We start from the raw sequence: 23772 nt of genomic DNA on the forward strand, positions 1-23772 counted from the left end.
CTTATTTTTATTTTTATTTATTTTATTTTTTACTCCATTAGTTTGATGTCTGTTGTCATTGTCCATTTTATTTATTTCTTTTTTCTATGTCTGTGTGAATGAGTGGCTGTTCGAGGGGATGTAAATGAAAATGTTTGTAAATTCTGCATAAAGTTTGATATGCACTTGAAACTTCAATAAAAAATATTGTTGAAAAAAAACAAAAAAAAAACAATGAATATGAAATTTTGATTTTCTTTTGAAGAACACAACGTGCTTGAACAATATATCCGCTGACAGTACAGAAGGAATGACTGGATCAGGAGTTGCATGTTGGACAGATAATTGGCTCCTGATTCAGAAAGATTCACTGCTGTTGTGGTTCCACTCTTTAGACCTTCAGATACAAAACTGAACATGTTGCACGATGAGAAGTCGCTGATCATCGTTGTTAAACAAAATTTCTGAACTCAAATTGCATTTTGTTTTTATTATCATTTTATTGACGTCGTTCTTTGAGCAACATTCAGTCGTTTCCTCTATTTAATCGTTAGTGACGCCACAAAACAACATATGTTTGTAATCCGGTGTAATTTCCTCTCATTGATATCAGTCTCTCTGTTTATTGAACTCTCTCTCTCTCTCTCTCTCTCTCCGCACTGTGTCAGAGTCGTTTTAATTTACCGAACATCCTCCAGCTCGTGGGACTAAACGCTCACAGCTGGGAGACTATGGGATGGCTTTTTATTTTTCAAGCAGCTACAAGAAAGCTAATGTACGTGTCACAGCGGTTTGAATCGTTTTCTGTTTCCCACACAAAAGCTTCCACTACATGAAACACTCTGTTCTATCTCTAACTTCTTATACAAGGTTTCTGCAAGTTTCAATTTGTTACATTTCTGACTTTTAACACTTTTTATTAGACAGAGTGGGGAGGACGACAGATATGAAGGAAAATCAGAGTCCCACAATAAACGTGCACTTCCCCATATTTAAAGAAAAGGTGAATCATAGTGGAAAAATAGTCAAATGAGATCAATTCTGACCATGACGATCAGTTCCATGTTGGCATGTTTGTCTGTGGCTTAAATACATACATATCTGTGTATTTGAGAAACAACCACAACACACACAGACATCTAACTCTGCAAGCTCCCACAACATTTCTCTTAAAATAGAAGAAATACATTTTAAAGTGTGACACAATTAGCGTTAAATCAACTTAAACATAATTGAATATATTATTATAAACCCTGAATGATCTGTATCTTCTAAAAACAGGGATCTCATTCCTCTGTAGAAAATTCTCCGTTACAAATCACAATCCTGCAAATTAAAGTGACTCTTTTCCTGGAGAGTGATGTAGCAGCAGTGGAACCAGAGAATACTAAAATCCAACGTCCAGTCCGACCCGGTCGTCACCGGTGAGTCACTGGAGCAGGAGAGCGGTGGAGATGACCAGAGGCAGCAGGACGCCAGCGGACACCTGCCGGCTTCCTGAGGTGAGCGCCCCCCCGTACTGGTCCAGCAGCTGCAGGGCCACGCCGTTGGTCCAACCGAAACCCAGCTGCACAACGGGGCAACACGGGGGTTTTCATTTTAGTGAGAAAATAAGAGATTGAAAAACACTGAGAATTAAAGCAAGTGCCTCAAAAGAGAAAGAAAGAAATGCCGGCGTCCGCCCCCTAATTTGGTTCCGCACCTAATCTCATGGATTTATTTATTTATCCTTCCACCAAGTTTGAATCGGTCCAGAAGTTTTTACGTAATTCTGCTAATTAACAAACGTAGACTAAGACACAATCTCCTCTGTGGAAGCAACTAGACCATAGATTAGTGTTTAATTCCCTGAGCAATCTGTGCATCCGTCCGTTACATGTACTTCTCCTCCTTGAGGGTCACATTCAAACCTACAGATTATTTCATCTCCAATAAACCATATTTACAGGCCAGCATTTTTATATAATCTACTTTTCAGAGTCATAAACTCTGACTTTCATTTAACTGATCAGCAACTGAAGAGACGGTGACTGGTTTAAATCTGGAGTTTCAAGGTTAAACAACATATTTAATAGATCGAGCAGCTAACGTTAGAATTAGCACCTGCAGGAAAACCCGACGCAGACACACAAACTACACACAGAAGGTCTGGCCCAGCTGGGATTTGAACCTGGGACCTCCAGGATCTGGGGCAAGAGGAAATAAAACAGCTAAAATGATCAACGCCTTTGTTCAGATCTGCGCCAAAATGTAACGGGTTCTTATTTTTGGCTCGTGTCCCATCGTTGAACTCAGAAATCTGTTTTTTGTTTTTGTTTTTGTGTAGTGTTGCTGACAAACAAACAAACAATAGGACAAGGAATGCAAAAACACAACCTGCTTGGCAGAGGTAGAAAGTGACAGAGAAGATAAGAGGAGTTAGATTATATATACAGTAAATGTGCATGAGCATGCAAATGTGTTTTAGCTAAGAAGCAGAAGTGAGACAGAGAGAGTCGACAGGGCTTTGCATTAAATTAGAAGAACACGTGAGACTATGAGCGCATTTTACATTTTACAACATAGATACATGAAGGTAAATACCTGAACTTCATATTCTCCTCCACCGCCGGGTTTGCCATCTCCGTTCACGTCGTACTGTCGGGAGGAAGAAGAAAAGGATCCTGAGCCGGCAGTGTTATCACCGACCATATACCAGCCGGTAAACACCTTCCACAGACTCACCTTCTCAAACATGGCGTCGTACTTGTCGTACGCCGCCATGTTGGTCCTGATCCAGCGCTGAGCCAAATCCAACGCCAGCTGCTGAGCGTCGTCTGACGGCAGTTTGGAGAAACCTGGAGAGACGAGAGGATTTCAATCATTAGACAAACCCGAGAAAAGTATTCAAACATGTAGATTATCATCATCTTCATTGTGTCGGCTCTGTTCTCCAGCAGACTGGAGACAAGATGGAGCGTCTGCTGGTTCGAAGTCAAGCCAGTTTCCTCCTGCTGCCTGTAAGACCCCCTGTGGAGGTTTTAGACCGCGGGGGTCATGGGTCTCTGTTGTGCACAAACACACAAACATTCATCATAAAGTAATTCATAAATATCTTCTCTTGTGACACAGGAGGTAGAGCGGGTAGTCCATTTAACAGGCCCACTGGTGATTCAATCACCGGCTCCTCTTGTCGGCCAAATACTGAACTGCCATATCAGTGCTGGGGGCCATGTTTTTCACAGGGGGTCACACGTGTTTGTGGACAAAAACTAGTGAAATCAATCAAAGAATAAACAATTTTCATAACATATTAGTCACAGACAGCCGAGCAACATCTCGATGGGGACTTCTTGTGGGAGCAGATCCTTCCTGACGACCTACCACTGATGAGCATGTGCTGCAGCGGCGGCCACGCGTTGGGAAAGTCCCACTGCTGCCCGGACTCGCTGAGGGACGTGGGGACGCCGTTAGGGAACCGAAGAGCAGGACTCGCCTGAACACACAAGAACCACAATATGGAGCCACAACGTGAAACACAACGTGAAACACAACATGAAACACAATATGGAACCACAACGTGAACCACCATGTGAACCACAACGTGAAACACAACATGAAACACAACGTGAAACACAACGTGAAACACAACGTGAGCCACAACGTGAAACACAACGTGAAACACAACATGAAACACAACGTGAAACACAACGTGAAACACAACGTGAGCCACAACATGAAACACAACATGAAACACAACATGGAACCACAACGTGATCGACAACGTGAAACACAACATGAAACATAACATGAAACACAACGTGAAACACAACGTGAGCCACAACGTGAAACACAACGTGAAACACAACATGGAACACAACATGAAACACAACATGAAACACAACATGGAACCACAACGTGATCGACAACGTGAAACACAACATGAAACATAACATGAAACACAACATGGAACCACAACGTGATCGACAACGTGAAACACAACGTGAGCCACAACGTGAAACACAACGTGAAACACAACATGAAACACAACGTGAAACACAACATGAAACACAACATGGAATACAACATGAACCACAACGTTAGCCACAACGTGAGCCACAACGCGAAACACAACTTGAAACACAACATGAAACACAACGTGAGCCACAACATGAAACACAACGTGAGCCACAACGTGAGCCACAACATGGAAACACAACGTGAAACACAATGTGAGCCACAACATGAAACACAACGTGAAGCCACAACATGAAACAACGTGAAGCCACAACATGAAACACAACATGAAACACAACGTGAAACACAACATGAAACACAACATGGACCACAACGTGAAACACAACATGAAACACAACATGAAACACAACATGAAACACAACATGAAACACAACATTAAACACAACGTGAGCCACAACATGAAACACAACGTGAAACACAACATGAAACAATGTGAAGCCACAACATGAAACACAACATGAAACACAACATGAAACACAACATGGAGATCATGCATGGATGAAACCTGTGTGTAGAGTGTGTGCGCCATCTGCTGGAGCAAGTGAGCAGTGCTCAGAAAGCACAGGTAAGCAGATGTGGATATATTTATCCACATCTGGATAAATCAAGGTTAAAGGCTTCTTTTGCACAAATAGGTTTAAATACACATTCATTTTTAGATGAATGAATTCAATGTTTCTGATTAACTAGAAAACATTAGAGATGATCTTTTGTCATCTGGGTGATCTGGACCCTCTGATGATTCACATTTCTTTAACACCCGACTCCCCAGTGAAGCCAGCACCGACCTTCAGATACTGCACCGCCCTCCCCCCCATCTCGGGCCGGGAATAGCACTGAGCCCAAACCGGCGACAGGTTGGAGGGGTAAAACTCCACGTGTCTGGAGTGCGTCACCAGGCTGTAGTCGAACCAGGCTCCCGTCTCCTCGTCCCACAGCAGCGCCTCTATCGCCCCCTGTCTCCGGGCCGCGGCCTGGTCGTACCGGGCGGCTGAGTCACCCTCACCTGTCAGGAAACCGGCACATCAACGGTCTGGGAGCTCAATGCAGCGTGAGGGACCAAAGTTAAGAGTCTCAAGGTCAGCGGCCGCTCCGACACTCACCCAGGATCCTGTGGAAGGAAGCCAGAGTTTTCTCGTTGAGGCACAGCAGAGCGTTGAGGTCGACCGGCAGGAAGCTGCTGGTGCGTGTGTCTCTGAGGCCGTCACCGCCGAGGTACCAGCGGGAGGAGAAGTCCCAACCGGACTCGGCCCCGGCTTTCAGATCCATCCACAGCTGCTCTCTATCACCTGAGGGCAGGAGGAGAGACAGGAGCTCACTGGGAGAGACAAGACAAACCAGCATCTACTGGTTCAACTCTTCACCATGTGTTGTTTCTTCACTGGGAGTGATTATTACAATACTTATTAGCAAGTAGTTATCATGTCTTCCGCTCCGTGAAACGCATGTAAATGCTCAGTAGTACATATATGGTGCTTTAATGTATTTTCATTGTAATAAAATGTGATGATTTTCAATAGGCATATATGCAGCTGAAACCGGTAGCCTAGTGCATCCCACATTTTTCAACATAACATTTTAATATAACATGATAGTCATAATGGCCTTTAGAAAACTGTTTTTTTAGGAGGAGGTGGGGTAGTGCACTATAGGCCCCTGAGACCCTTAAGAGTTTGTCCTTAATGGAAAAAAAAAATCCCTTTTACACTTTTACTTAAGTAAAAAGCTTGAGTTGATACTTCAACTTCTACAAAAGTATTTTTAAACCCTAGTATCTGTACTTCTACTTGAGTAATGAAAGCGAATACTTTTGACACCTCTGCTGGTTTAACTCTTCACTCTGTCTTGTTTCTTCACTGGGAGTGAACAAGTCAAACCCTGACGCCTCTGAATAACATGTTTGTGTCTGAATATCTAAATGACCTTGACTATTGTTTGATCAAATAATTCCCTACACAAAGGGAAACGGTAATAAGAGAAATATTCAACATCTCAGCATTTTCCCCTCACACCGATTTTTATTAAAGCTGGTCGATGTGTTCAGAGGTGACGTGAAGGAACGAAGGTGTTTAACATTAAATATTCATTACAACACGGTGCTGAGGTCTTTTCAGAGCAAATTTGTTTTTTGCTCAGACGATCCGTGAATCCAAGGTAATTTATTCTTCTTTTCTGCTGAGGCCTGATTATAAAACACATTACTTTCATTCCAGGTCCGAGGGACCTACGGCCTCGTTTGGTTTTTCACTGAATGGAAATGGCTGTCGGCGGGTAATACTCCTCATGAGGGGAGGGGGGGGGGGTGAACACTAATAAGACATTACTGTCACTGAGTCCTTCAGCTAATTCCAGGTCGTCTGTGTACGACTCGGGTCTGGAGAGAACAAAAGAAACATTAAGAGTAATAACTTCTAGCATTTCATCCATTTGTCCTCTTTAAAAGGTGGATGGATTAATATCTACGAGCAGTGGGAGGATGTAAAACATTTACTTTGATTGAACACTTACTTTTAGATTTACCTTCAGTTACATACAAATAAAACTCAAACTATCAGCATAGATCTGTCCTTTCTACTCCAACTCACATGTTCCCGTTGCTTTGGTTATATTCTGGTGAACCACAAGGCTCTACACTTGGTCCCCTGTCGATTTGTCTTTATAATACTGATCAATAATAAGAATCGGTCCAGTGATCCAATCAGAGCAGGGCAGGTAACCTTAGACCCCGCCTCCTGCAGCAGCGGCATTAGGGCCCGGTCACACATCCGATTCTCGTTTACTGACAATTCACTTCTATCTATTCTTTTATGCTGTATTCAACCCTTTTAATTTCTTTTAAAAGTTACTTGTGTTACAATTTGTCATGATGCTTTTTGTATTTTATGTAAAACACTTTGAAATGTGCTGTACAAATAATCCCTTTAAATATGTAAAGCGTCCTTGGGTCCCTTGAAGGCCACTATATTCTTTTAAGTCATTATTATCATCATCCTCATTATTGCTGTATTTGTCTATTCACTTGTACTTTTACTATTGGCGGATGTATTCTGCTCCACTGATCTTCACCCTGGTTATTTAGTGGCGACACACCTGGGCCGGCCCACTTCCACGTGGAACCGGTTCAGCAGGTGCTCCCCCCCGTCGACCTTCACGGCCACAGAACGGTTCTGCATCCAGAAGCCGTACTCCTGCTCCAGAGCCGGCAAAGCTTCCCTGAGAAAGTTTTGCACAAAACAACAGGAGGCAACTTTTCAACCTTTAAAATATAATTTAACACAAAAGATAAGGTAGTGTGTCACATTTCAACAAAGCATGATGGGGAAAAGCGAAAGCACTGCAGGCAGAGAGGGAAGCTCAGGCTGAATCTGGCTCCTCTCTCTTCTTCTTCTTCTTCTCTGCGAGGCACTAGAGGAATGATAATGTGTCTGGCAGGACATCAGCTCAGGCCTAAATATCACCTGAGGAAATCTTTATCCTTGGTTGCTTGATAGTAGCTCTCCACCATTAGAGTGAGGAATGGAGGCTGACTGCGCTTTTCATAGTAAATCCGCCCACCATTTGGAACAAAGCCATATCTGGAGGAGAGAGAGAGAGAGAAATCATATATTCCCCAAATCCTCCAAATCCGCTCCGCTTAAGTGCTCCGTCTCCAACGTGTAAATGACTTATTATTCAAAATGGGCGAGAGCTTATACCTGTCAAGCGCTGCGAGAGATGAGAGATGCTTTCAGGCTCACCTGTTAACAAGGTAGAGGAAGTTTCGAATCATCCCGGAGGCCGTGTCTGTCATCTCCGACAGCAGGAGGCCGTTGACAACCCAGTAGGAATCCCTGTCGGGCACAGAGCGGCACACGTCACTGTGGCGCACACACGGCGTCTCGACAGGCTCTGCGGTTCGGGGGTGTGATCTCCCGTCACCGCAGAGACTCGTCTTTCATCTGAGAGACAGACTGACGGGCTTCATCCTTCACTCACCAGTAGTAGAGTTCCCTGAAGCGTCCTCCAGGCACAACCAAGGGATGTGGGAGGTGGATCTGCGAGTAGAGCTCGGGGTGATCTCGAACACCGGAGGAGATCTGGGGGGGGGGGAATCATGGTAAATGTATAATCCCTGAACTCAGGATGCATGTTGGTGGAGGCTGGAAAGTGCTGCAACAGGACTGTTTATTTGAAAACTCCTGCAACAACTGATATTTGTGCAATTATTAATATTAAAGGTGGTTCAATGTCTATTTGCTCTGTAGCTGGTTTGCATGGTTGATTAAGCAGATAACTCAAAAAGCTATTGGTTAGATCAGGGGTTTTCAACTGGTTTTGCCCAGGGACCACCATTCTGACTAGAAAGTAATCCGCGGCCCACTGATGTGCCTACGCACGCGCGTGCCTAAGGAAGTTTTAACATTTGGTTTTCCATGTTGATTTTATTTTAAATCCTCAAACATATCTAGATATATCTACTTCAAAACCTCAAACAAATCTAGAAAAATCTGTGAAAAAACAACAAAAACAGTTGATTTTCAGTGCTTAAGAATTGAAAACAAAATTAAAATGCAGTTTGTAGTTGTACTGCATCTCAGAACCATATGTACATCAATATATAACGTTCAAGACTTATATGTACAGACATGTAGCTTACATGTTGAGAGAACGTTAAAGTAATGGTGATCAATAACAATCAACATAAACTGGGGCTACAACTGAAGAGGGAAGATGACAAAGTAACGCAGAATATGTCACAAATGATAATCATGCAATATCACACGAACAATTGAGGCCTACTTACGTTTAACCTCATGATCACCAGCACCTTTACATTATTTTAGACATATTTTTCTTATTTTAGATATTTTTCATATTTTTTTGTCTTTTTCACGATATTCCAGAGTAAACTGGAAATGTGTTGAAATATCAAAGTGAATTTTGCGGACCTCCTGCAATGCCGTCTCGGACCACCAGGGGGCCGCGGACCCCCAATTGAAAACCCCTGGGTTAGATTATCAGGGAATAGAGCATATTGCTGATGTGTGCAAATTGATCTGGATCCACATTCAAATCCAGATCCACTTTGGGCGGACGCCAGTTATTCTCTGAATGTCATTTGTCATTTGTTTTTCAGCTCGATTACAACCAACTGAACCGATTTTCACAAAAATCTGTGGAAACCAAGGATTGGTCCTTTTATTTTCAGATAATAAAAAGTCATGTTATTAAAGGACTGATTTCTATGTGAAAGTTGGTGCAGCTTAATATGAATTTAAGGAAACTGTTGGGCATTTTGGTCTCTACAAAATATCACAACAATTAAAAATAAAGACATTTTTAGTTGTCAGTCACAGAAAGTCACAAATGAAATGTGAAACTTCAATGTAGATTTAGTTTTTTTTAGTTCATTTCTTCAATTCTTTGTCACAACTCTTCATCATCCTCATCATCATCATCACCTTTCTGCCCAGAGACTTCCACAGATGATGAATCTTTCCAGCCCACTCGCGTAGTTTCAGGTCAGCGATTCCTTCCAGGAACTTCGGCCTGCGTGTTAGAAAAGAGTCACATTATCCAACATCACTTAAAAACACAAGCTGAGCTGAGCAGGAGTCCTGAAACAAACCGGGTCTCACTTGGCGTGCCAGTCCGGCGGCGTCCACGGCTCGAACTCTGACCCCGGTTTCTCAAAGTGCACAGCGAGGAACTCCAGCAGCCTGGCGGGCGGCACGGTCCCGTTTGGCATTTGGTTTGAAAGGTTGCGAAAAGCCGACAAAACAACATCTGCAGGGAACAGACACAACCGCACACAGGGCTGGTGAAAGAAATCAAATACAAATGTCCCAAATAAACAAGATTACAGACTTTACTCACCAGGTTTCGCCTTCAGCTTCATGTCAACAAAGTATTTGTCGTCATCGAACAGTTTGGCTTTCTGGACTTGATGCAAAATGGGCCCAGTGCAATAGATTTCACTGCAATCAATTTGTTAGAGTTGTGAATTATTAAACTGGTTTATCTGTGTTAGTGCAACACTCTGCAGGGAAGAGATAAAACCACATCAACGTCTGGAAGAACCTGCAGCCGAGGGCAAAGGTCGGCTGACGGCTTCATATCTGCTCATGGGAGAATTATTATACAACAGTAATATTAAAAAGAAAATATGTTTACAAGCTGCAGCAGGTGGAGGATTCAACATCTATTAAAATAAAAATAACCTGCTAACTTTTTCAGAGCAGAAACACCGTCTGCATTTCTGACAGTAAATTACAATTTCTTACAGCTTTTTAACTTATTAATTCAAACGCACATAGAAATGAAGGGTTTGTAAATACATGAAAATCCTTTTAACTCTGGCAAAATTCCTTAGTAATGTTAAAAAAAGTCCATTATATTATTTATTCCTATGACTTAAATTCACAGTATTTTCATACTCAAGACAATTTATGGTGGAGAATATGAAATATAAAGGAAAAGACAAAGAATATGACATGTTTAAGTTGTCGATTTTAGACATGAAGCAACAATAAGTTTCCGCTGACAAACATATCTTTTAGAAAACAGTTTAGAGAAAACTGAACTAAGCTACGACCCTAAATTCAAAAACAGGAAGTGTTTTCCAGACTGTCTCTTGAGACATAACAATGGTTTTATTTCAGTCCTACCTGTCACATGGTGGAGGAGAAACACTCGTCACAGTGGCAAGAAGAGCAGCCGAGGAAAAACAAAACCACACCAATCTGTTCATCATGAGCTGGAACCTGAAGTGACTCCAGAGAAGGAGCTAAACCAGTGGTCTCCAATCTGATCTCCCAGTGTTCCCTGTGCATTCCGAAAGTGAAACCCTGGAGTGCTTTTACTTTGAAACTGGTTGGGAAAGTGTTGCAATACATGTGTGATAAACAGATCAACATTGTGGTTCACAACAGAACAGAAAACAGAAAAAATGAACTTTCACCTGAGTTTTAATCTTTTTCTGATTAATTTATGTCACAAACAAATGGTTGCAACTTTGTGTACCTCTTCAAAATAAAAGCACTCGTGCGTTTGTTATGATGGAATCCATTCCGTGGTTTGGAAATAGTTTTTTTTATTGTGACATATTTGCAAGCACAGAAGATGCACGGCTTCATACTGTGTAGTACTGGTATTTATTTGAGGACAAGGGACTTCTTTCATACGAGGCAATAATCATATTCAAATCAATGTCGATATGTAAAAACATCATGCTGCAGTAGAAGCTCCTCTGCAGAACATGTGGAACTGAGAAGCTACATATTGTGCATTGTAAATATGAACTGATTAATTTGAATATTGTGCATAGAATAGAAAAAGCTCAAATTGCATAAAATAATAAACCTGGCCCTCCTAAGTGGGTTTTCTGGAAGATATCAGGGTGGTGGATCCTCGGCTTACGTTTGGAATTAAAAATTGATCTTGGGCTGGAAAAGGTTTGTGACCACTGAGCTGATCTGAGAGCAGATGCAACACGAGCCTCCGGGTTACGGTTCACGATCAGAAGAGATTAAATCAACACTGCAGCAGCAACACAAAGGAAACACGACACACGATAAATTTCAGTGAGCTTTTATTTTTCAACTAAACGTGCCCGATGATTTTTTTCATGACATCCTTTGAACTGAAGTCCACTGTAAAATTCGCTCCACTGAAAAAAATAAATCTGCCAATTACGTAAATGACCAAATTTCCAACAAATAATAAAAATAAAAAAAAATGAACTCAGGCTTTAAACTCTTAAATTTGGATACTTCTTTTGAAATTAGGTGAACTCCACTTGAACATTTCCTTGGAAAAACAAACAAAAAGAATCCAAATCTAAGGGCAACTTTTTTTTTTTTTCTTCAAAACATTTTTATACCCATCGTCTTAACTTTGGATTGTTCCATCGAGTTGTTTTGTGTGAAGCACCAAAGGCTCCTCCCTCCCCATGTTTTTACTGATGCATCCGTTTTGAAAGAAGCCCCCCCCACAGAGGGACTCTTCTCAGATCCCCCCCACAGATTTGTGTCACGTTTTTCGTGACTGTCGAGGGGGGGGGGGGGACCGACGGGTGCATCAGGGCAGCGAGTGCACGAATTTAACCACCCCCACAATTTATAAAAATCAAATATTACCTTAAAGAATGAGACAATTTTGGTTACACAAACTTTCCAATTAGTCGCCCGATCCAGGGCGAGATGCTCCTGTCTCAGTCTTTAAGGCAGCGGTGTCGCCCCCTGGCAGTAGAGCGAGGTATTGTTGAGCCGCTGGGGCGTTTACTACCAGAGGGTCGACAACAAGCAGACAGCTGCCAAGTGCCTACAAAATTAGATCCCTGTTCGCTCAACTAATACCTTCATGAATTTGGATATTTTTAAACAAACAGACCCCCCCACACCCACCCACCAAAAAAATAAAATAATCTAAACAGCCAAATTAGATGTTCAAGTATCTTGGGGACAAGAAGAGAATTGAGCGAACAAGGATCACAGTCCTAACCAATGAGAAATTAAAGGGGAAATCTTCAACTAATCAACATTATCACACTTGTTATCCTTTTTTTAAAAAGACCTTAAATTGAACGTGCGATAACACTTCTCATTGATCGGACCGGTATAGAGAGCATCTCACCATCATTAAGGGGAATCTCACTTTGCAAGAAAAGCTTCCGACAAACGAACGGTCGGAAGATTTTAACGCAAACTGAAGTTGTTCTGTTGCATTAAAATGCAAAAACGTGAACCCAAAACATAAAATCAAAAAGAGGGCAGGAAAATAAGCCATAAATTCTAAGGCGCCCATGTTTTTTTTTTCCTCTTTAAACAAGCAGTCTGACGAATAGGGGATTTGTAATCCTTCGTGCCCGTTACCCCTCCATTTTCTTTTTTACATCTTCTGCACAAACACACACTTCTCTCTGCTTTGGGCATCTTGTTTACAAAAAGCAGTGACGTAAGTGTTATTGCCTGAACCCATTTCTGTGCGTTTAAGTGCAGCTCAACCTGCTCAGGTCGGTTTCTAGAAAAGCATCTTTTGTTAGCTGGTCTTTTTTTTAGCGAACGCCAGCTAAACCTGCAAATGCACAGAGAACGAATTCCTGCTACATTTTCAGGGCCCGATCGTTAATTTTGATGCATCGGGCAGACATAGTTACCGAAATAAAATAAAACAAATAATAAGGGGGGGATAAAACCACAGCATCCTATCCGACATTTGTTAAGTAATGTAGCTGTGCTTACAGAGCACAGATCAACGTAACAGCTAACACCTCCTCCAGAAAAACGAATTCTCTGCCAATTCAGCTGCACTGCAGCGAGTAGTACGACTACATGATAGAATAATATTTTCTCTTTCCAACAAGACTCACTGTAACTGGAGATCTTCAAGTGCGTCTTGTCTCTTTCACAAGTTAAGGCTGGTGACAACAAAAGATTTCATTACTCAAATGCACAAGCTTCACACACACAAAGCCATCTGCCTACACCGAGCACTTGTTAACACTGGTAGCAGGAGAATGAGGGCGAAACAGTTTGAAACCATCGTTAGTATAAGTGCAGCTTTGAAGGATTGCACTAGCCATTACATTTGGAGGGGCTAAAAAGATTATCAGTGATGAACTCTGCCTCCGAAAACATTTTTTGCACACACAAAAAGGTCATTTAAATGTTTTAGATTCTAATAAATTCTGCAATTTTTTAAAATTATAAATAAAGTCACAGGCCAATATTGCAGAGCAAACCAACTGGCAGTCAAGGAAAGAGTCTCCAGTGCTAACAAGAGAGGAAGGAAGGGGAGAAACAGAAAAGAAGCTTTGCAGCTCGTCAGCCAGCCGTTCCAACTTGTTTAAAACAATCTTAAAATGAAGGTATATACAAAAAGGTGTGTGGTGCACCCCACGTCTACTGCACGTCTTGCAGAGTTAAGTATGGCCATCCATAGGGAGGAGAAACACAGGACAAGAAGAGAAAAGAAAAAGGGCGTTCCCTCCGATTAAACTCCACCGAAAACAGGAATCCTTGTATCTCATGGTGTCAAGAGGCTGCTTGTTCATGTTTAGTGTTCTGACGCTGAAGACGGAGGAAAGGGTCCGGGTCTTTTAGGAGCAAGAGCTCCTTCAAAAGCAACTGGGCAGTCTGGCTGTCTCTCTTGGAAAAAATCCAGCATCTCTGTCCATGGAAAATCCAAGTTTGTCCTCATTTATCAGCCAGACTCAAGTGCAGCCAAGCCAGCAGAGAGACCCTTCAGACCAGGCTCCCCTCGGAAGAGTTTCCATTCCTTGCAAACGGATGAACCAACGGAAAAACATTTGACGCTTTGATCTGAGTGGTCAGATATTAGTGTGACGACTTGTCAACTGGGCGAAGTGCGGTATGGAGTGAGCAAGATGGAGGACTATGAAGAGTTATTACTTTAGAACGACTTGAACTGCTTGTTAAGGCACTTGATACAAATTGTTTAAAACTTCCTAAATCAAAAGTGGAGAATGGGAGGGTGTCGTTTTTTGGGGGGAGAGGGGGGGGTCTGTCGGTGCTGGCTTTGTGTCAGTGGTGGATATGAATCGTCACGATGTGCATCGATATTTTCAGCTTTGTCCCGTGCTTTCCTCCGCGGTGCTCACGTCTTCAGATGAGCTGGGTGCAGCACTCACGCCCCAAGAAAAGGCAAATGAGTTCCTCTGAAAGGCTTCCAGCAAAATACACATTCCTTATGGTGGCATCCAAAAAAGGAAGACAGACAAACTGTACATAAAAAGAAAGAAAAACAAAAAAAAAAACACTCCGAGATGGGGCGTGGGGTTGGCTGGGGTTGGGGGGTGAAAAAAGGTATGCAGGGGAAGGGGGGATGGACTGATCTGGAAAGAGAGAGATAAGAGTAAAATTCAGTTAGAATAGACGTTGGTCTTGAAGATAATATTAACAATTAGGCTTCGTAAGCTGTGGATGAGGGCGTGGACATTTTTGCCCACGGTCATAAACTCAGGATTATTAATTAAACCAGACATTTTACAATAAATAACACGTTTCTGCTCAATATTTGTGGAGCGTTTAATTTAAACCAACACTGTAGAGTTGTACTTGAAAAGTGTGTTTAGATTAGAAGCTGCTCTCTTCACAACAAGTTTGTCATGTGATAAATTTCAATATATGACTGATACCTGGTTTCGTGGGAGTTTTTGATTGTGTCGGCAAAATTACAAAAAAAAGAGGATCTGTAATAATTTTCTAAAGAAATAGACTTTTGGCCAGAGGGGAAGTTATGTAATCTGTGTCTGCCTGAACAATGACTCCTGCAACAACCCCTCGTCTTGTCTATTTTAAGTGTAGCTGAATGCACTTCATAGATAACATGGGAGCCTACGATCTGAATCATACTCTACAACTACTGAAAAATAAACCCAAACAAACACAGACACCCTCTTCAGTTGTTCACCTCAGCTCGGTGTTGCTCTTCTTTACGAGCGCCCACAAACAAGCACTTCAGTCCCACAGGCATTGAAAACGATGACTTAATAATAAACAACTCTTCTGTGGGGTTTGAGCTCTGCAGCCGTTATCTGTACTCCGCCAAAGACTACGTCAATATCACTGAGCGACTGTGTGCAGCGAGTTCAGCTGCAGTTTCCAGAAATCCAACAGGGAATCAGGGAAAATGCCTGAACTGATCATGTCCATTCATTGGTCTACAAATTTAAAATATTGATAAAATATCTAAAATTAAACAAGCTACACCCGTTAATTCGACATAAATGTTGGCTTAAAATTTGTATGAGCCATAGCATCAAATATTAAGATCAGGCACATCCACTAACAAGTGGAATGATAACACTCTGAGGTCTAGTCTTAGTCTGATCACCCCGACATTATCTTAACTATGTGTTTACTCACTGGCTCATGGCTTGACTTCTTCGCCACTCTCGCTGTGGTACTCTGCCACATATAAGCTCTTGTCGATGATGCCGGGGATCGGCTTGATCTCTGTTCCGAGCTGCTCCTCGATCCCTTTCAGGTTGAAGCGATCATCGTAAGTGATGAGGTTGATGGCGAGACCCAAGTGTCCAAAGCGGCCTGGATGGTGACAGTGTTGTATTATTATTATTATCACCAATTCCTGATGATTAATTCTTTAAACAAAATACTTATAGACCAGTATGGGCCCTTACCAGATCTACCAATGCGATGAAGGTACGTTTCTCCCAGCTTGGGAAAGTCGAAATTGATCACAACATTCACAGCTTGAATGTCAATTCCTCTTGTGAAGAGGTCTGAAGGAAAAAAAAACAGAAATCAACCTGCATCCACATACCTTACATCTTATCAAAAACATTACTTACAAGGAGGAAAATATTCATATTAAATGAGTAGCAATTCATCACAACACACATAAGTCACTACAAACTGGAAATAAAAAGATGTTAAGCCTGTTGCCACCACCATTACTGATAAAAGTGGAAAAACCCGTGGAGTGAATTAACCAAAGAGACGACAGGGAAACTAACTATACAGAGGCAGAGTCACAATTTGGTTTTATTTCCTAGGAAACTCAATCACAATGGAAGTAAAACAGAAGAGAATTTCCATTTTCTGCAACCAATGAGCTGCCTGTTACGTTTGGGTTCGTTTGAGTTGCGCTACAGTTTAGCAGACACGTATTTAAGTTCACACAACCAACATGAGACTCAAGGTGACGCACAAAGCCAGGACATCAGGGTCAAAGTGACAGGAACGATCTGGATTCATGATCCAACATCACAGATTAATAACTCAATAAATGTGATCAGCAGTTTGTGATAAGGACACACATACACATGCAGGAGTGTCAGAAGAATAGAGGTTTAAAATAATCGTGATATTGATTTGAAGTGACGATCAGCCAGCCCGGTTCTCAAGTGTAAAACGATTCTGTCTGTGAACATCAATGCAGAGCGACCACTTACCAGTGCAGACAAGATTCCGACACAGTCCGTTTCTGAAGTCGTGGAACACGCGGTTGCGGTGCTCCTGGAGAGCGGAGAGGAGAATGTGTATTTAGAAAACCAGATCAACTTTTGTATCTGCTTCCTCAATACAATAAAGGCCCTGTTCATACTCCTCATAAACATCTGTCTCAGGTGATCCGACGACAAATATACAGTATTGGGAATTTAGATTCTACATTCAGGTATCACTGTTGGATGAACAGGGCGACATGTGCTTGCTTTCTTTTACCAGCCACACTGAAGGACCTCCCCCTCAATTGATAATGAACCAGAAACACTTCCACACACACACACACACCTCAGCGATTCCCACACACTCATTTCTGGCAGCTCGCCACGATGAAAACAATCACAGCAACAAATTTGATTATTATTGTTTTTTACCAGTTGGAACGATTTAAATTTAATTTCACTGTAGAGCTGTTTATAGCACATTGATTCCCTCGCCCTCTCAGTGCCTGCACTCGCTCTCTCCCATCTGTCACGCACATTAACAACAGATGTCTCACAATGCTCTGACTAAAAACAACAATGAATTTGCACTTTACAAACAGCGACAACTCCTTGCACCAATATTTGCATAAAATGTGAGGAAGTGGGAACTCTGGACACTCGTTTAGATATTTGATAAACAGTACCATGTGTAAAACTGATGTACTTTGATCTGTCCACTTATGATTGCATCAAAAGTTTAAACACATGCTAGTGCCAGGTTAAAAAAGAGCCATAAATAAACATCAGCATGTAATTTAAACCTCATATGAAGGGGAACTGTACAGCACTGCTCATGTGTGGCTCCACTTTAATTGTTTAAAATCGTATATTCTGCAAGACGAAGCTGTAAGATGAATACATTTGACTTTTATGCAATCTTTAATTGATGTCAAAAGAACACGGGACAGTCCAAACGCTGATGTTTGCACATGTTCAATAACTCAGGGGTCAACATGGCCGTTTCTCATTGGGAGAAAAACAAAAACAGTGGCAGCAGCTCGACAGAAATAGAGTCCTGGTGCGAACGCTAGCTGTGCACACACAGACATCTACGTGATGCATCTCATGGACGAACATTCACAGTAATAGTAGCTGCTGTTCTAGCGTTCATCGCCACCTGGGTATTTTGGCCTCAAGCTGGTAAACAAGTATTTCTGAGCTGACCTGTCGCATCTTGGCATGAATGTAGAAACATGAATAACCGAGCTGGGAGATCTTCTTGGCAAGGAGCTCCACTCTCTGAGAGGAGTTGCAGAAGATTATAGACTGGTTGATCTGGAGCTGGAAGAAAAAGAATAGGAGCAAATCCTTGATTTAACTGGGAGGTTTTTTAGCTGGGTTGCAAGTATAAGAACAGTAAACAATTTAAAACTTGACTTACTACATACTTACTTTAATCTTAGAACACAAAACATGTCACACCTGCTCTGAGTGTGCTAGGTTTTACAGTGACACAGTTGAGTTAGTTTAATGAAACACAAAAGGTAACTTACCCTGGAGAACAAGGTGTTAAGGCAGTGGACCTTTTGCCTTTCAGTTACATAAGCGTAATACTGAGTCACACCCTTCAGAGTCAGCTCCTCCATTAGGTTGATCTCATACGGTTTCGACAGGTAGGCATTCTACAACATACAAAAAAAAAAAAAAAGAGTTATAGTGGTCTGGTTAGAAAGGAAGGTTTTTTTTCTTCCACTATTGGAATACTATGACGTGTTCCATAATAAAAATAAGAACATGTACCATAAACTTTTGAACACTGATAGGGAAGGTTGCAGAATAAAGAAGAATCTGCCTCTGTTTGGACAGGAAGCCCAGGATCTCCTCCATCATGGCCATAAAGTCCTGAGACAAGAGTTTGTCGGCCTGTTGAGCAGAGAGAGGGACACAAGGGGAAAGGAATATTGATGAGTTGAAGTTACATTTTTAAAAAATCACACAGAATGGTTTCAGAAAAAAAACACTACAGGTTAAACAGAAGAAGAAAAGAAACAAAACAACGATGAACCATTCAACTCACTTCATCCAGAACTATCATCTGCACTTGATTGACTTTGGCCACTCCTTTCTTGATGAGGTCTAAAATCCTCCCGGGAGTCGCAATAATCACATGTACTGTAAAACAAATGAAAACACTGGTGTGAATAACTGGACAGTATTATTTTCAGTGTAGCATTAGGAATGTAAAATATCCTGTATCGTATTGGCGATAGCTGACAACAGTGCAGTATAGAAAGCTGTATACACCAAGTTGTATTAATATGAATTCTGCCAGGAGTGCATTTATTGGCTGCCATACTTAAAGCATCCAAAAAACTTGCCTAATAAAACTGTAGCTGCACAACCCACATTTGTTTTTAATCAATATTCGATGTTGAAATTAACACACAATAATCACGCATCTCAACATTAGACAAAATCCTGTTTACCCGTTTCATCGAGTCTCAAAATGTCGTCGCGCAAGTTGGTTCCACCGGTGGTCGCCATCACCTTCACTCCGCCCATACGTTTGCTGACCTGGATACAGATTTGGCTGACTTGCAGAGCCAGTTCTCTGGTGGGCACTATGACCACAGCTGGAACAACAAGACACACAATCACACATTTGTTAAGTGTGAGTTTAACCACATGAACAAACCTTTCCCAAACCATTAAAAAAAAAACAATCTAAATAACAATTAGGATGTAGAAACTAAACTGAGGCTTCAAACGCAATCTTACAGAAGGAGCTTTGCTTAGAGTTGTGGCTCTAATTAGGTTTTACATGCAGTACAAACAGAAAGGTAATTTATGTTCAATTAACCATACAAATACTTCTACAACTAACAATTACTTCCATTGTAGTCTGTTTTAAAGCTCAATTCAGTCCGCTACAACAGAAGGCAAAAATAAAATTGCAAATACTGAAATTTGATGCAGGAAAATGGGAAATTGGGCATTTTTGCAAGATTAAAATTATTTAAGTGTCATCTGTGAACTGAACCAGGTTTGGTCACTTCTGATCTGTTCCTCCTTGACAGAAAGTCTCTGCACTCTCACCTTGTACGCAGTCCCTCTTCAGATCAATGCGTTCCAGTAAGGGAATGAGGTAGGCTCCACTCTTCCCTGTGCCATTCTTGGCTCTGGCCAAAATATCCCTTCCTGACAGTGCAATGGGAATGCTTTCCTCCTGTACAAAAAAAGTTGGTATAACTTTAATACACAAGAACACAGAGTACAGTCAGTACAGTGAGTACATTCTTTGGCACCTACACATTATGTCTGCCCTGACAAAGCACATTGCAAGATACATTCAGAGGGGGAGTGACGGGTTGAAAGTATTTCTCACATCATCAGTGAAGCTTATGTAATTGAGGCTGTGCTTTGGCCTTGAAGCTAATGTTGGAGTGTGAAAAATGCTTAATGATGATGCTATTTTCAGCAGGTTTAATGTTTACCATGTTCACAAGCTTTGGTTAACATTAGATCATTTGTCATGAGCCTGAAAATAAAGCCAACACCGTTGGTTTTGCATTACAAATTTGGTTATAAACCAAAGTAGAAGGCAAACTAAAGCTATCTGATTGCACTGCAGGCAAAATTCCTCTGTTTCCTCTAATTTGAGTCAACCAAAAGTGGCAATACTGGAATTATTTTGAGTATTATATTGATATAGTTTTGATTAATTAGTTAATTCCCCTTGAGCTGTCAGGAGATAAAACTGAGTGGTGTCTGGGTCTACCTGAATTGGAGATGGCTTCTCCCAGCCCATCTCGAAGATTCCCATGAGCAGCTCCCTCTTGAGGCAGTAATCTTCAAACTCGTTACCTTTAGTTGCAGTCACATCCTGTAATAGTCAGAAGAAAAGTATATAAATCAACATTTGGTTCATAGGATTTAAAATGGATAACTTGTCTGTAAAATTAAAGGGGAGGAAGTTATTTTTTAAAAAGTGTTTCTTCAAACGAATCCACATTTAGAAGCAAACAGCTGCATACTGAATATAGAAATAGCACTTTTCTGAAAACTTAAATATCTAAATTGAATATACAAGTTTCTCTTATACGTTGAGTGGAAGCAATGTTGACACCAATCTGACCATTGCAAAAAAAAAAGTGAAAACGTTAATTACTGAATGAGAAACAGCAGTGGCACTGTTCTTACTGGGCTGCCAGTATATGCTTAATTAAAATGATCACACACCAATAGTCAGGCATCCATAATCATAATAAAGCCTTCAGCCATCATTTTGCTTATAGGAGAAATACTTAATGCATTGATATTGCCACATATCATTGTTTATGATAACAGTAATGTTGAAAAGATTTGCCGTGGCTGAGAGATCTGCAGAAACACAAAGCTGCAACTTCCAAACTGAACGAGCTGCAGATGGATGACAGGAAGTGAGTCTGGTACCTACCGAAGTTCTCATCCTCGTGTCTTTTGGGGGCAATTTCAAATTCTTCTTCCAGTCGTCTCCAGGCCTGTTGGGGTGGAGAAGTTATCATAAACAAAAAAGTAGAGACAAGTATTTACAACACAATCCTGGACATCCAGTATCAGATAACTTACTTGATGACAGCGTTTGTTGTCGGGGCCGATTGGGAGTTGCCATTGTTGATTGTGCCTTTCACCTGGTTTAGCAGCAGCAGCTGCTGGGGGCCTCCTCCACCTCCTCCACCACCTCCTCCTCCTCCACCTGGAGCTCCAGCTGGTTTCACCGGACCCCTGAGCTGCCCGTTCTGGTTCGACAGGCCCAGAATCATCGGGTTCTCCGTCCTGGCCGTGCTCATGTTTACGGTTTTCTGCTCCAGTGGCAATGAAATCCTGGATTGGCGAGTCCGCTCCCCTGGGACCCCGCGGGAGAAACCCCTCAAAAGATCTGTCCTTCCCTCTTGAGACTTTTGATTATTATCTGTACTGGTTAAAGTGTCCGACAATCTTCAGTCTCTGCAGGTTTCTTCAGTGATTTGCGTTTATTTGTTTGTGTGTCACCAAGAGTCAAGAATCCCCCTCTCCTCTTGTTGAGAGGACCCCCCGGGGCATCCAGTCCTTTAGAGGACAAGTGTTTAGCATAGATGGGGGACAACACCAGGACTCAACTGTCTGTCAAACATTAGCCGACTGCTCAGCTAGCATCATCCGATTCAGCTTCCTCCCCGAGCCGCCGCGTCCTCACTCCGCTTCCACCAACCCTGGGGACAGAAGGACAGAGACAGACAGTTAGAGACATGGAGACCTCATTCAAAATGAATGGGGTGGAAGGGCGACACTTGTCCCCGGGAGGTGGTGGCACCCGTCGGGTCAACACTGGCCTAACTACGGAGGTAGCGGTTAGCTTCACCTCTTGCTAGCATAACGTGCTAACAGCGCAGATACACGGGGACACTACGCAGCACATCCGCCATTAGCTGCTCCTCCACCCGGGACTGCGGTTTAAATCCCGGACACGTCAACCTGGAGCAAACCGGCGACATGTCGTGTCCATTTAACCCGGAGAACCAGAGGACAACCCCCGCAGAGCTAACCCCTCTGCTAGCCGCCGACTTCCGACAGGCTAGCACCCGACTGCTAGCTTTAGCATCGGGCTTTAGCATCGGACTCCCCCTTCAAATGGACGGAGAGACAGCCGCTTCAGCGTGTTTAAATCCCGAGTGGGTTTTTCAGTCACTGTCACAGATTCAACACGTTTTAATGTCAACTTGTTTTAAACATGGGGGATTAAAAATAAAACCACCAATTAACACGGGAGTTCCTCGGCTGCCTCCGTGCTAGGTCCTGCTAGCATGCTAACAAGCTAACCAGCTGGCTAACGACAGGGGGGACAGCGCCAGGTCGTTCCCCGGTACTCGAGGCGGTGACCCCGGCTACAGGAGCTTCCTCCCCCCGGTGCTCACCGACACTAATTCAGACTTTTACCTTCAGATTCAATACGAGCTGTTCTTGGAGAGAAACGTGTCCTCGATGTGCAGCCGAGACCGAGAAGCTCACGTCCAGCAGCCGGATCAAGATGGCTTCCTCCCGTATTTGACTCCGCCCCCCGTCAACGCGATCAGCTGATTTCATTTCAAAGCAATCAATCTATTTAAATAAAACATCAGAAGAGTTTATAAGTGGATTTAAAACGATGCTTCCTCCTTTAAACGCCTTATTTCCTCTTTTAAATCCACAGGAAAGACTCGTATTTACAGGTGCGAGTCTCTTTTAGATCAGATTTTACTTCTAAATGTTTTATTTTATCCTATCATTTCTTCCTCTTTCTGAATATCTTTGCTATTTTCCTATTGTTTGCCTTCAATATTTAATTTTTAATTCATAAAGCATCTTGTTAGTGTTTTGAAAACAACAGGAGCTCCTTCAAATGCCAGACTCTGGTCTCCTCCATTTATTTATTTTAAATTAATTATTATGACACAATTTATGCTTTTTATATATATGTTTTTATTATAATTTTAGGTCTGTATACGTTTCCATTCTTTGTTGGTGCAACTGTGACGCAAAACCCAATTTCCCCCGGTGATCAATAAAGTATTTCTAATCCTGATTTATATTATATCAAGACTCCATCCCCCGTCTCTTATTCATACATATCATTTAAAAAACTTAGGCTGTATTTGTGTAGATACAATTACAGAAGTAAAATGTGTCCATATACCTATATATCTTATTTCTCATTTATTTTGCTCAAACTTCAGTTTTCATCCTCAAGTCTTTGCACATGTATAGAATGAGTCTACTGTATTGCATATTATTACTGTATTTATTATTTTTGTATGCTTATTTCATCTTTATACAGTTTACCCCTGCACTTTTTTGCACTGCTGTCTCAATAAAGTTGATCTTTTCTT

The 23772-nt window shown here is 41.9% G+C and overlaps 2 protein-coding genes across 2 annotated transcripts; both read right to left on the minus strand.

Moving 5' to 3' along the window:
• Nucleotides 1-459: 459 nt before the first annotated feature.
• On the minus strand, nucleotides 460-10794 carry treh (trehalase (brush-border membrane glycoprotein)). The gene is made up of 15 exons (XM_061072675.1): nucleotides 10644-10794; nucleotides 9853-9953; nucleotides 9615-9762; nucleotides 9438-9525; nucleotides 7972-8072; nucleotides 7734-7826; nucleotides 7455-7571; nucleotides 7087-7209; nucleotides 6321-6370; nucleotides 5100-5285; nucleotides 4785-5002; nucleotides 3343-3454; nucleotides 2704-2816; nucleotides 2563-2616; nucleotides 460-1546 (listed from the first exon to the last, which is right to left on the minus strand). Exons 1-15 carry the CDS (start codon nucleotides 10727-10729, stop codon nucleotides 1409-1411), a joined length of 1728 nt encoding a protein of 575 aa, XP_060928658.1. The 5' UTR covers nucleotides 10730-10794; the 3' UTR covers nucleotides 460-1408.
• A 1233-nt stretch (nucleotides 10795-12027) lies between these two features.
• Nucleotides 12028-22935, minus strand: ddx6 (DEAD (Asp-Glu-Ala-Asp) box helicase 6). The gene is made up of 14 exons (XM_061072676.1): nucleotides 22844-22935; nucleotides 21497-22119; nucleotides 21345-21408; nucleotides 20667-20771; nucleotides 19985-20114; nucleotides 19375-19521; nucleotides 18966-19060; nucleotides 18689-18811; nucleotides 18442-18570; nucleotides 18113-18229; nucleotides 16913-16976; nucleotides 16139-16240; nucleotides 15864-16043; nucleotides 12028-14830 (listed from the first exon to the last, which is right to left on the minus strand). The coding sequence occupies exons 2-13, from the start codon at nucleotides 21715-21717 to the stop codon at nucleotides 15868-15870; spliced, it is 1473 nt and encodes a 490-aa protein (XP_060928659.1). The 5' UTR covers nucleotides 21718-22119; nucleotides 22844-22935; the 3' UTR covers nucleotides 12028-14830; nucleotides 15864-15867.
• Nucleotides 22936-23772: the final 837 nt, after the last annotated feature.

The sequence above is a fragment of the Limanda limanda genome, chromosome 6, assembly GCF_963576545.1.
Source record: "Limanda limanda chromosome 6, fLimLim1.1, whole genome shotgun sequence".
NCBI classification, from domain to species: Eukaryota; Metazoa; Chordata; class Actinopteri; order Pleuronectiformes; family Pleuronectidae; genus Limanda; species Limanda limanda.

Excerpts from the sequence above, each read along its gene's own strand:
- treh (XM_061072675.1), bottom strand. The coding sequence starts at position 10,729 with ATGATGAACAGATTGGTGTGGTTTTGTTTTTCCTCGGCTGCTCTTCTT. Across the intron at positions 7,572-7,733 it reads TTCCTCTACCTTGTTAACAG|ATATGGCTTTGTTCCAAATG; the intron begins GTGAGCCTGAAA and ends TCTCTCCTCCAG. Across the intron at positions 2,817-3,342 it reads GCAGCACATGCTCATCAGTG|GTTTCTCCAAACTGCCGTCA; the intron begins GTAGGTCGTCAG and ends TCGTCTCTCCAG.
- ddx6 (XM_061072676.1), bottom strand. The coding sequence starts at position 21,717 with ATGAGCACGGCCAGGACGGAGAACCCGATGATTCTGGGCCTGTCGAAC. Across the intron at positions 20,772-21,344 it reads ACACGAGGATGAGAACTTCG|GATGTGACTGCAACTAAAGG; the intron begins GTAGGTACCAGA and ends TGACTATTACAG. Across the intron at positions 20,115-20,666 it reads AGAAGCCATCTCCAATTCAG|GAGGAAAGCATTCCCATTGC; the intron begins GTAGACCCAGAC and ends TTTTTTGTACAG.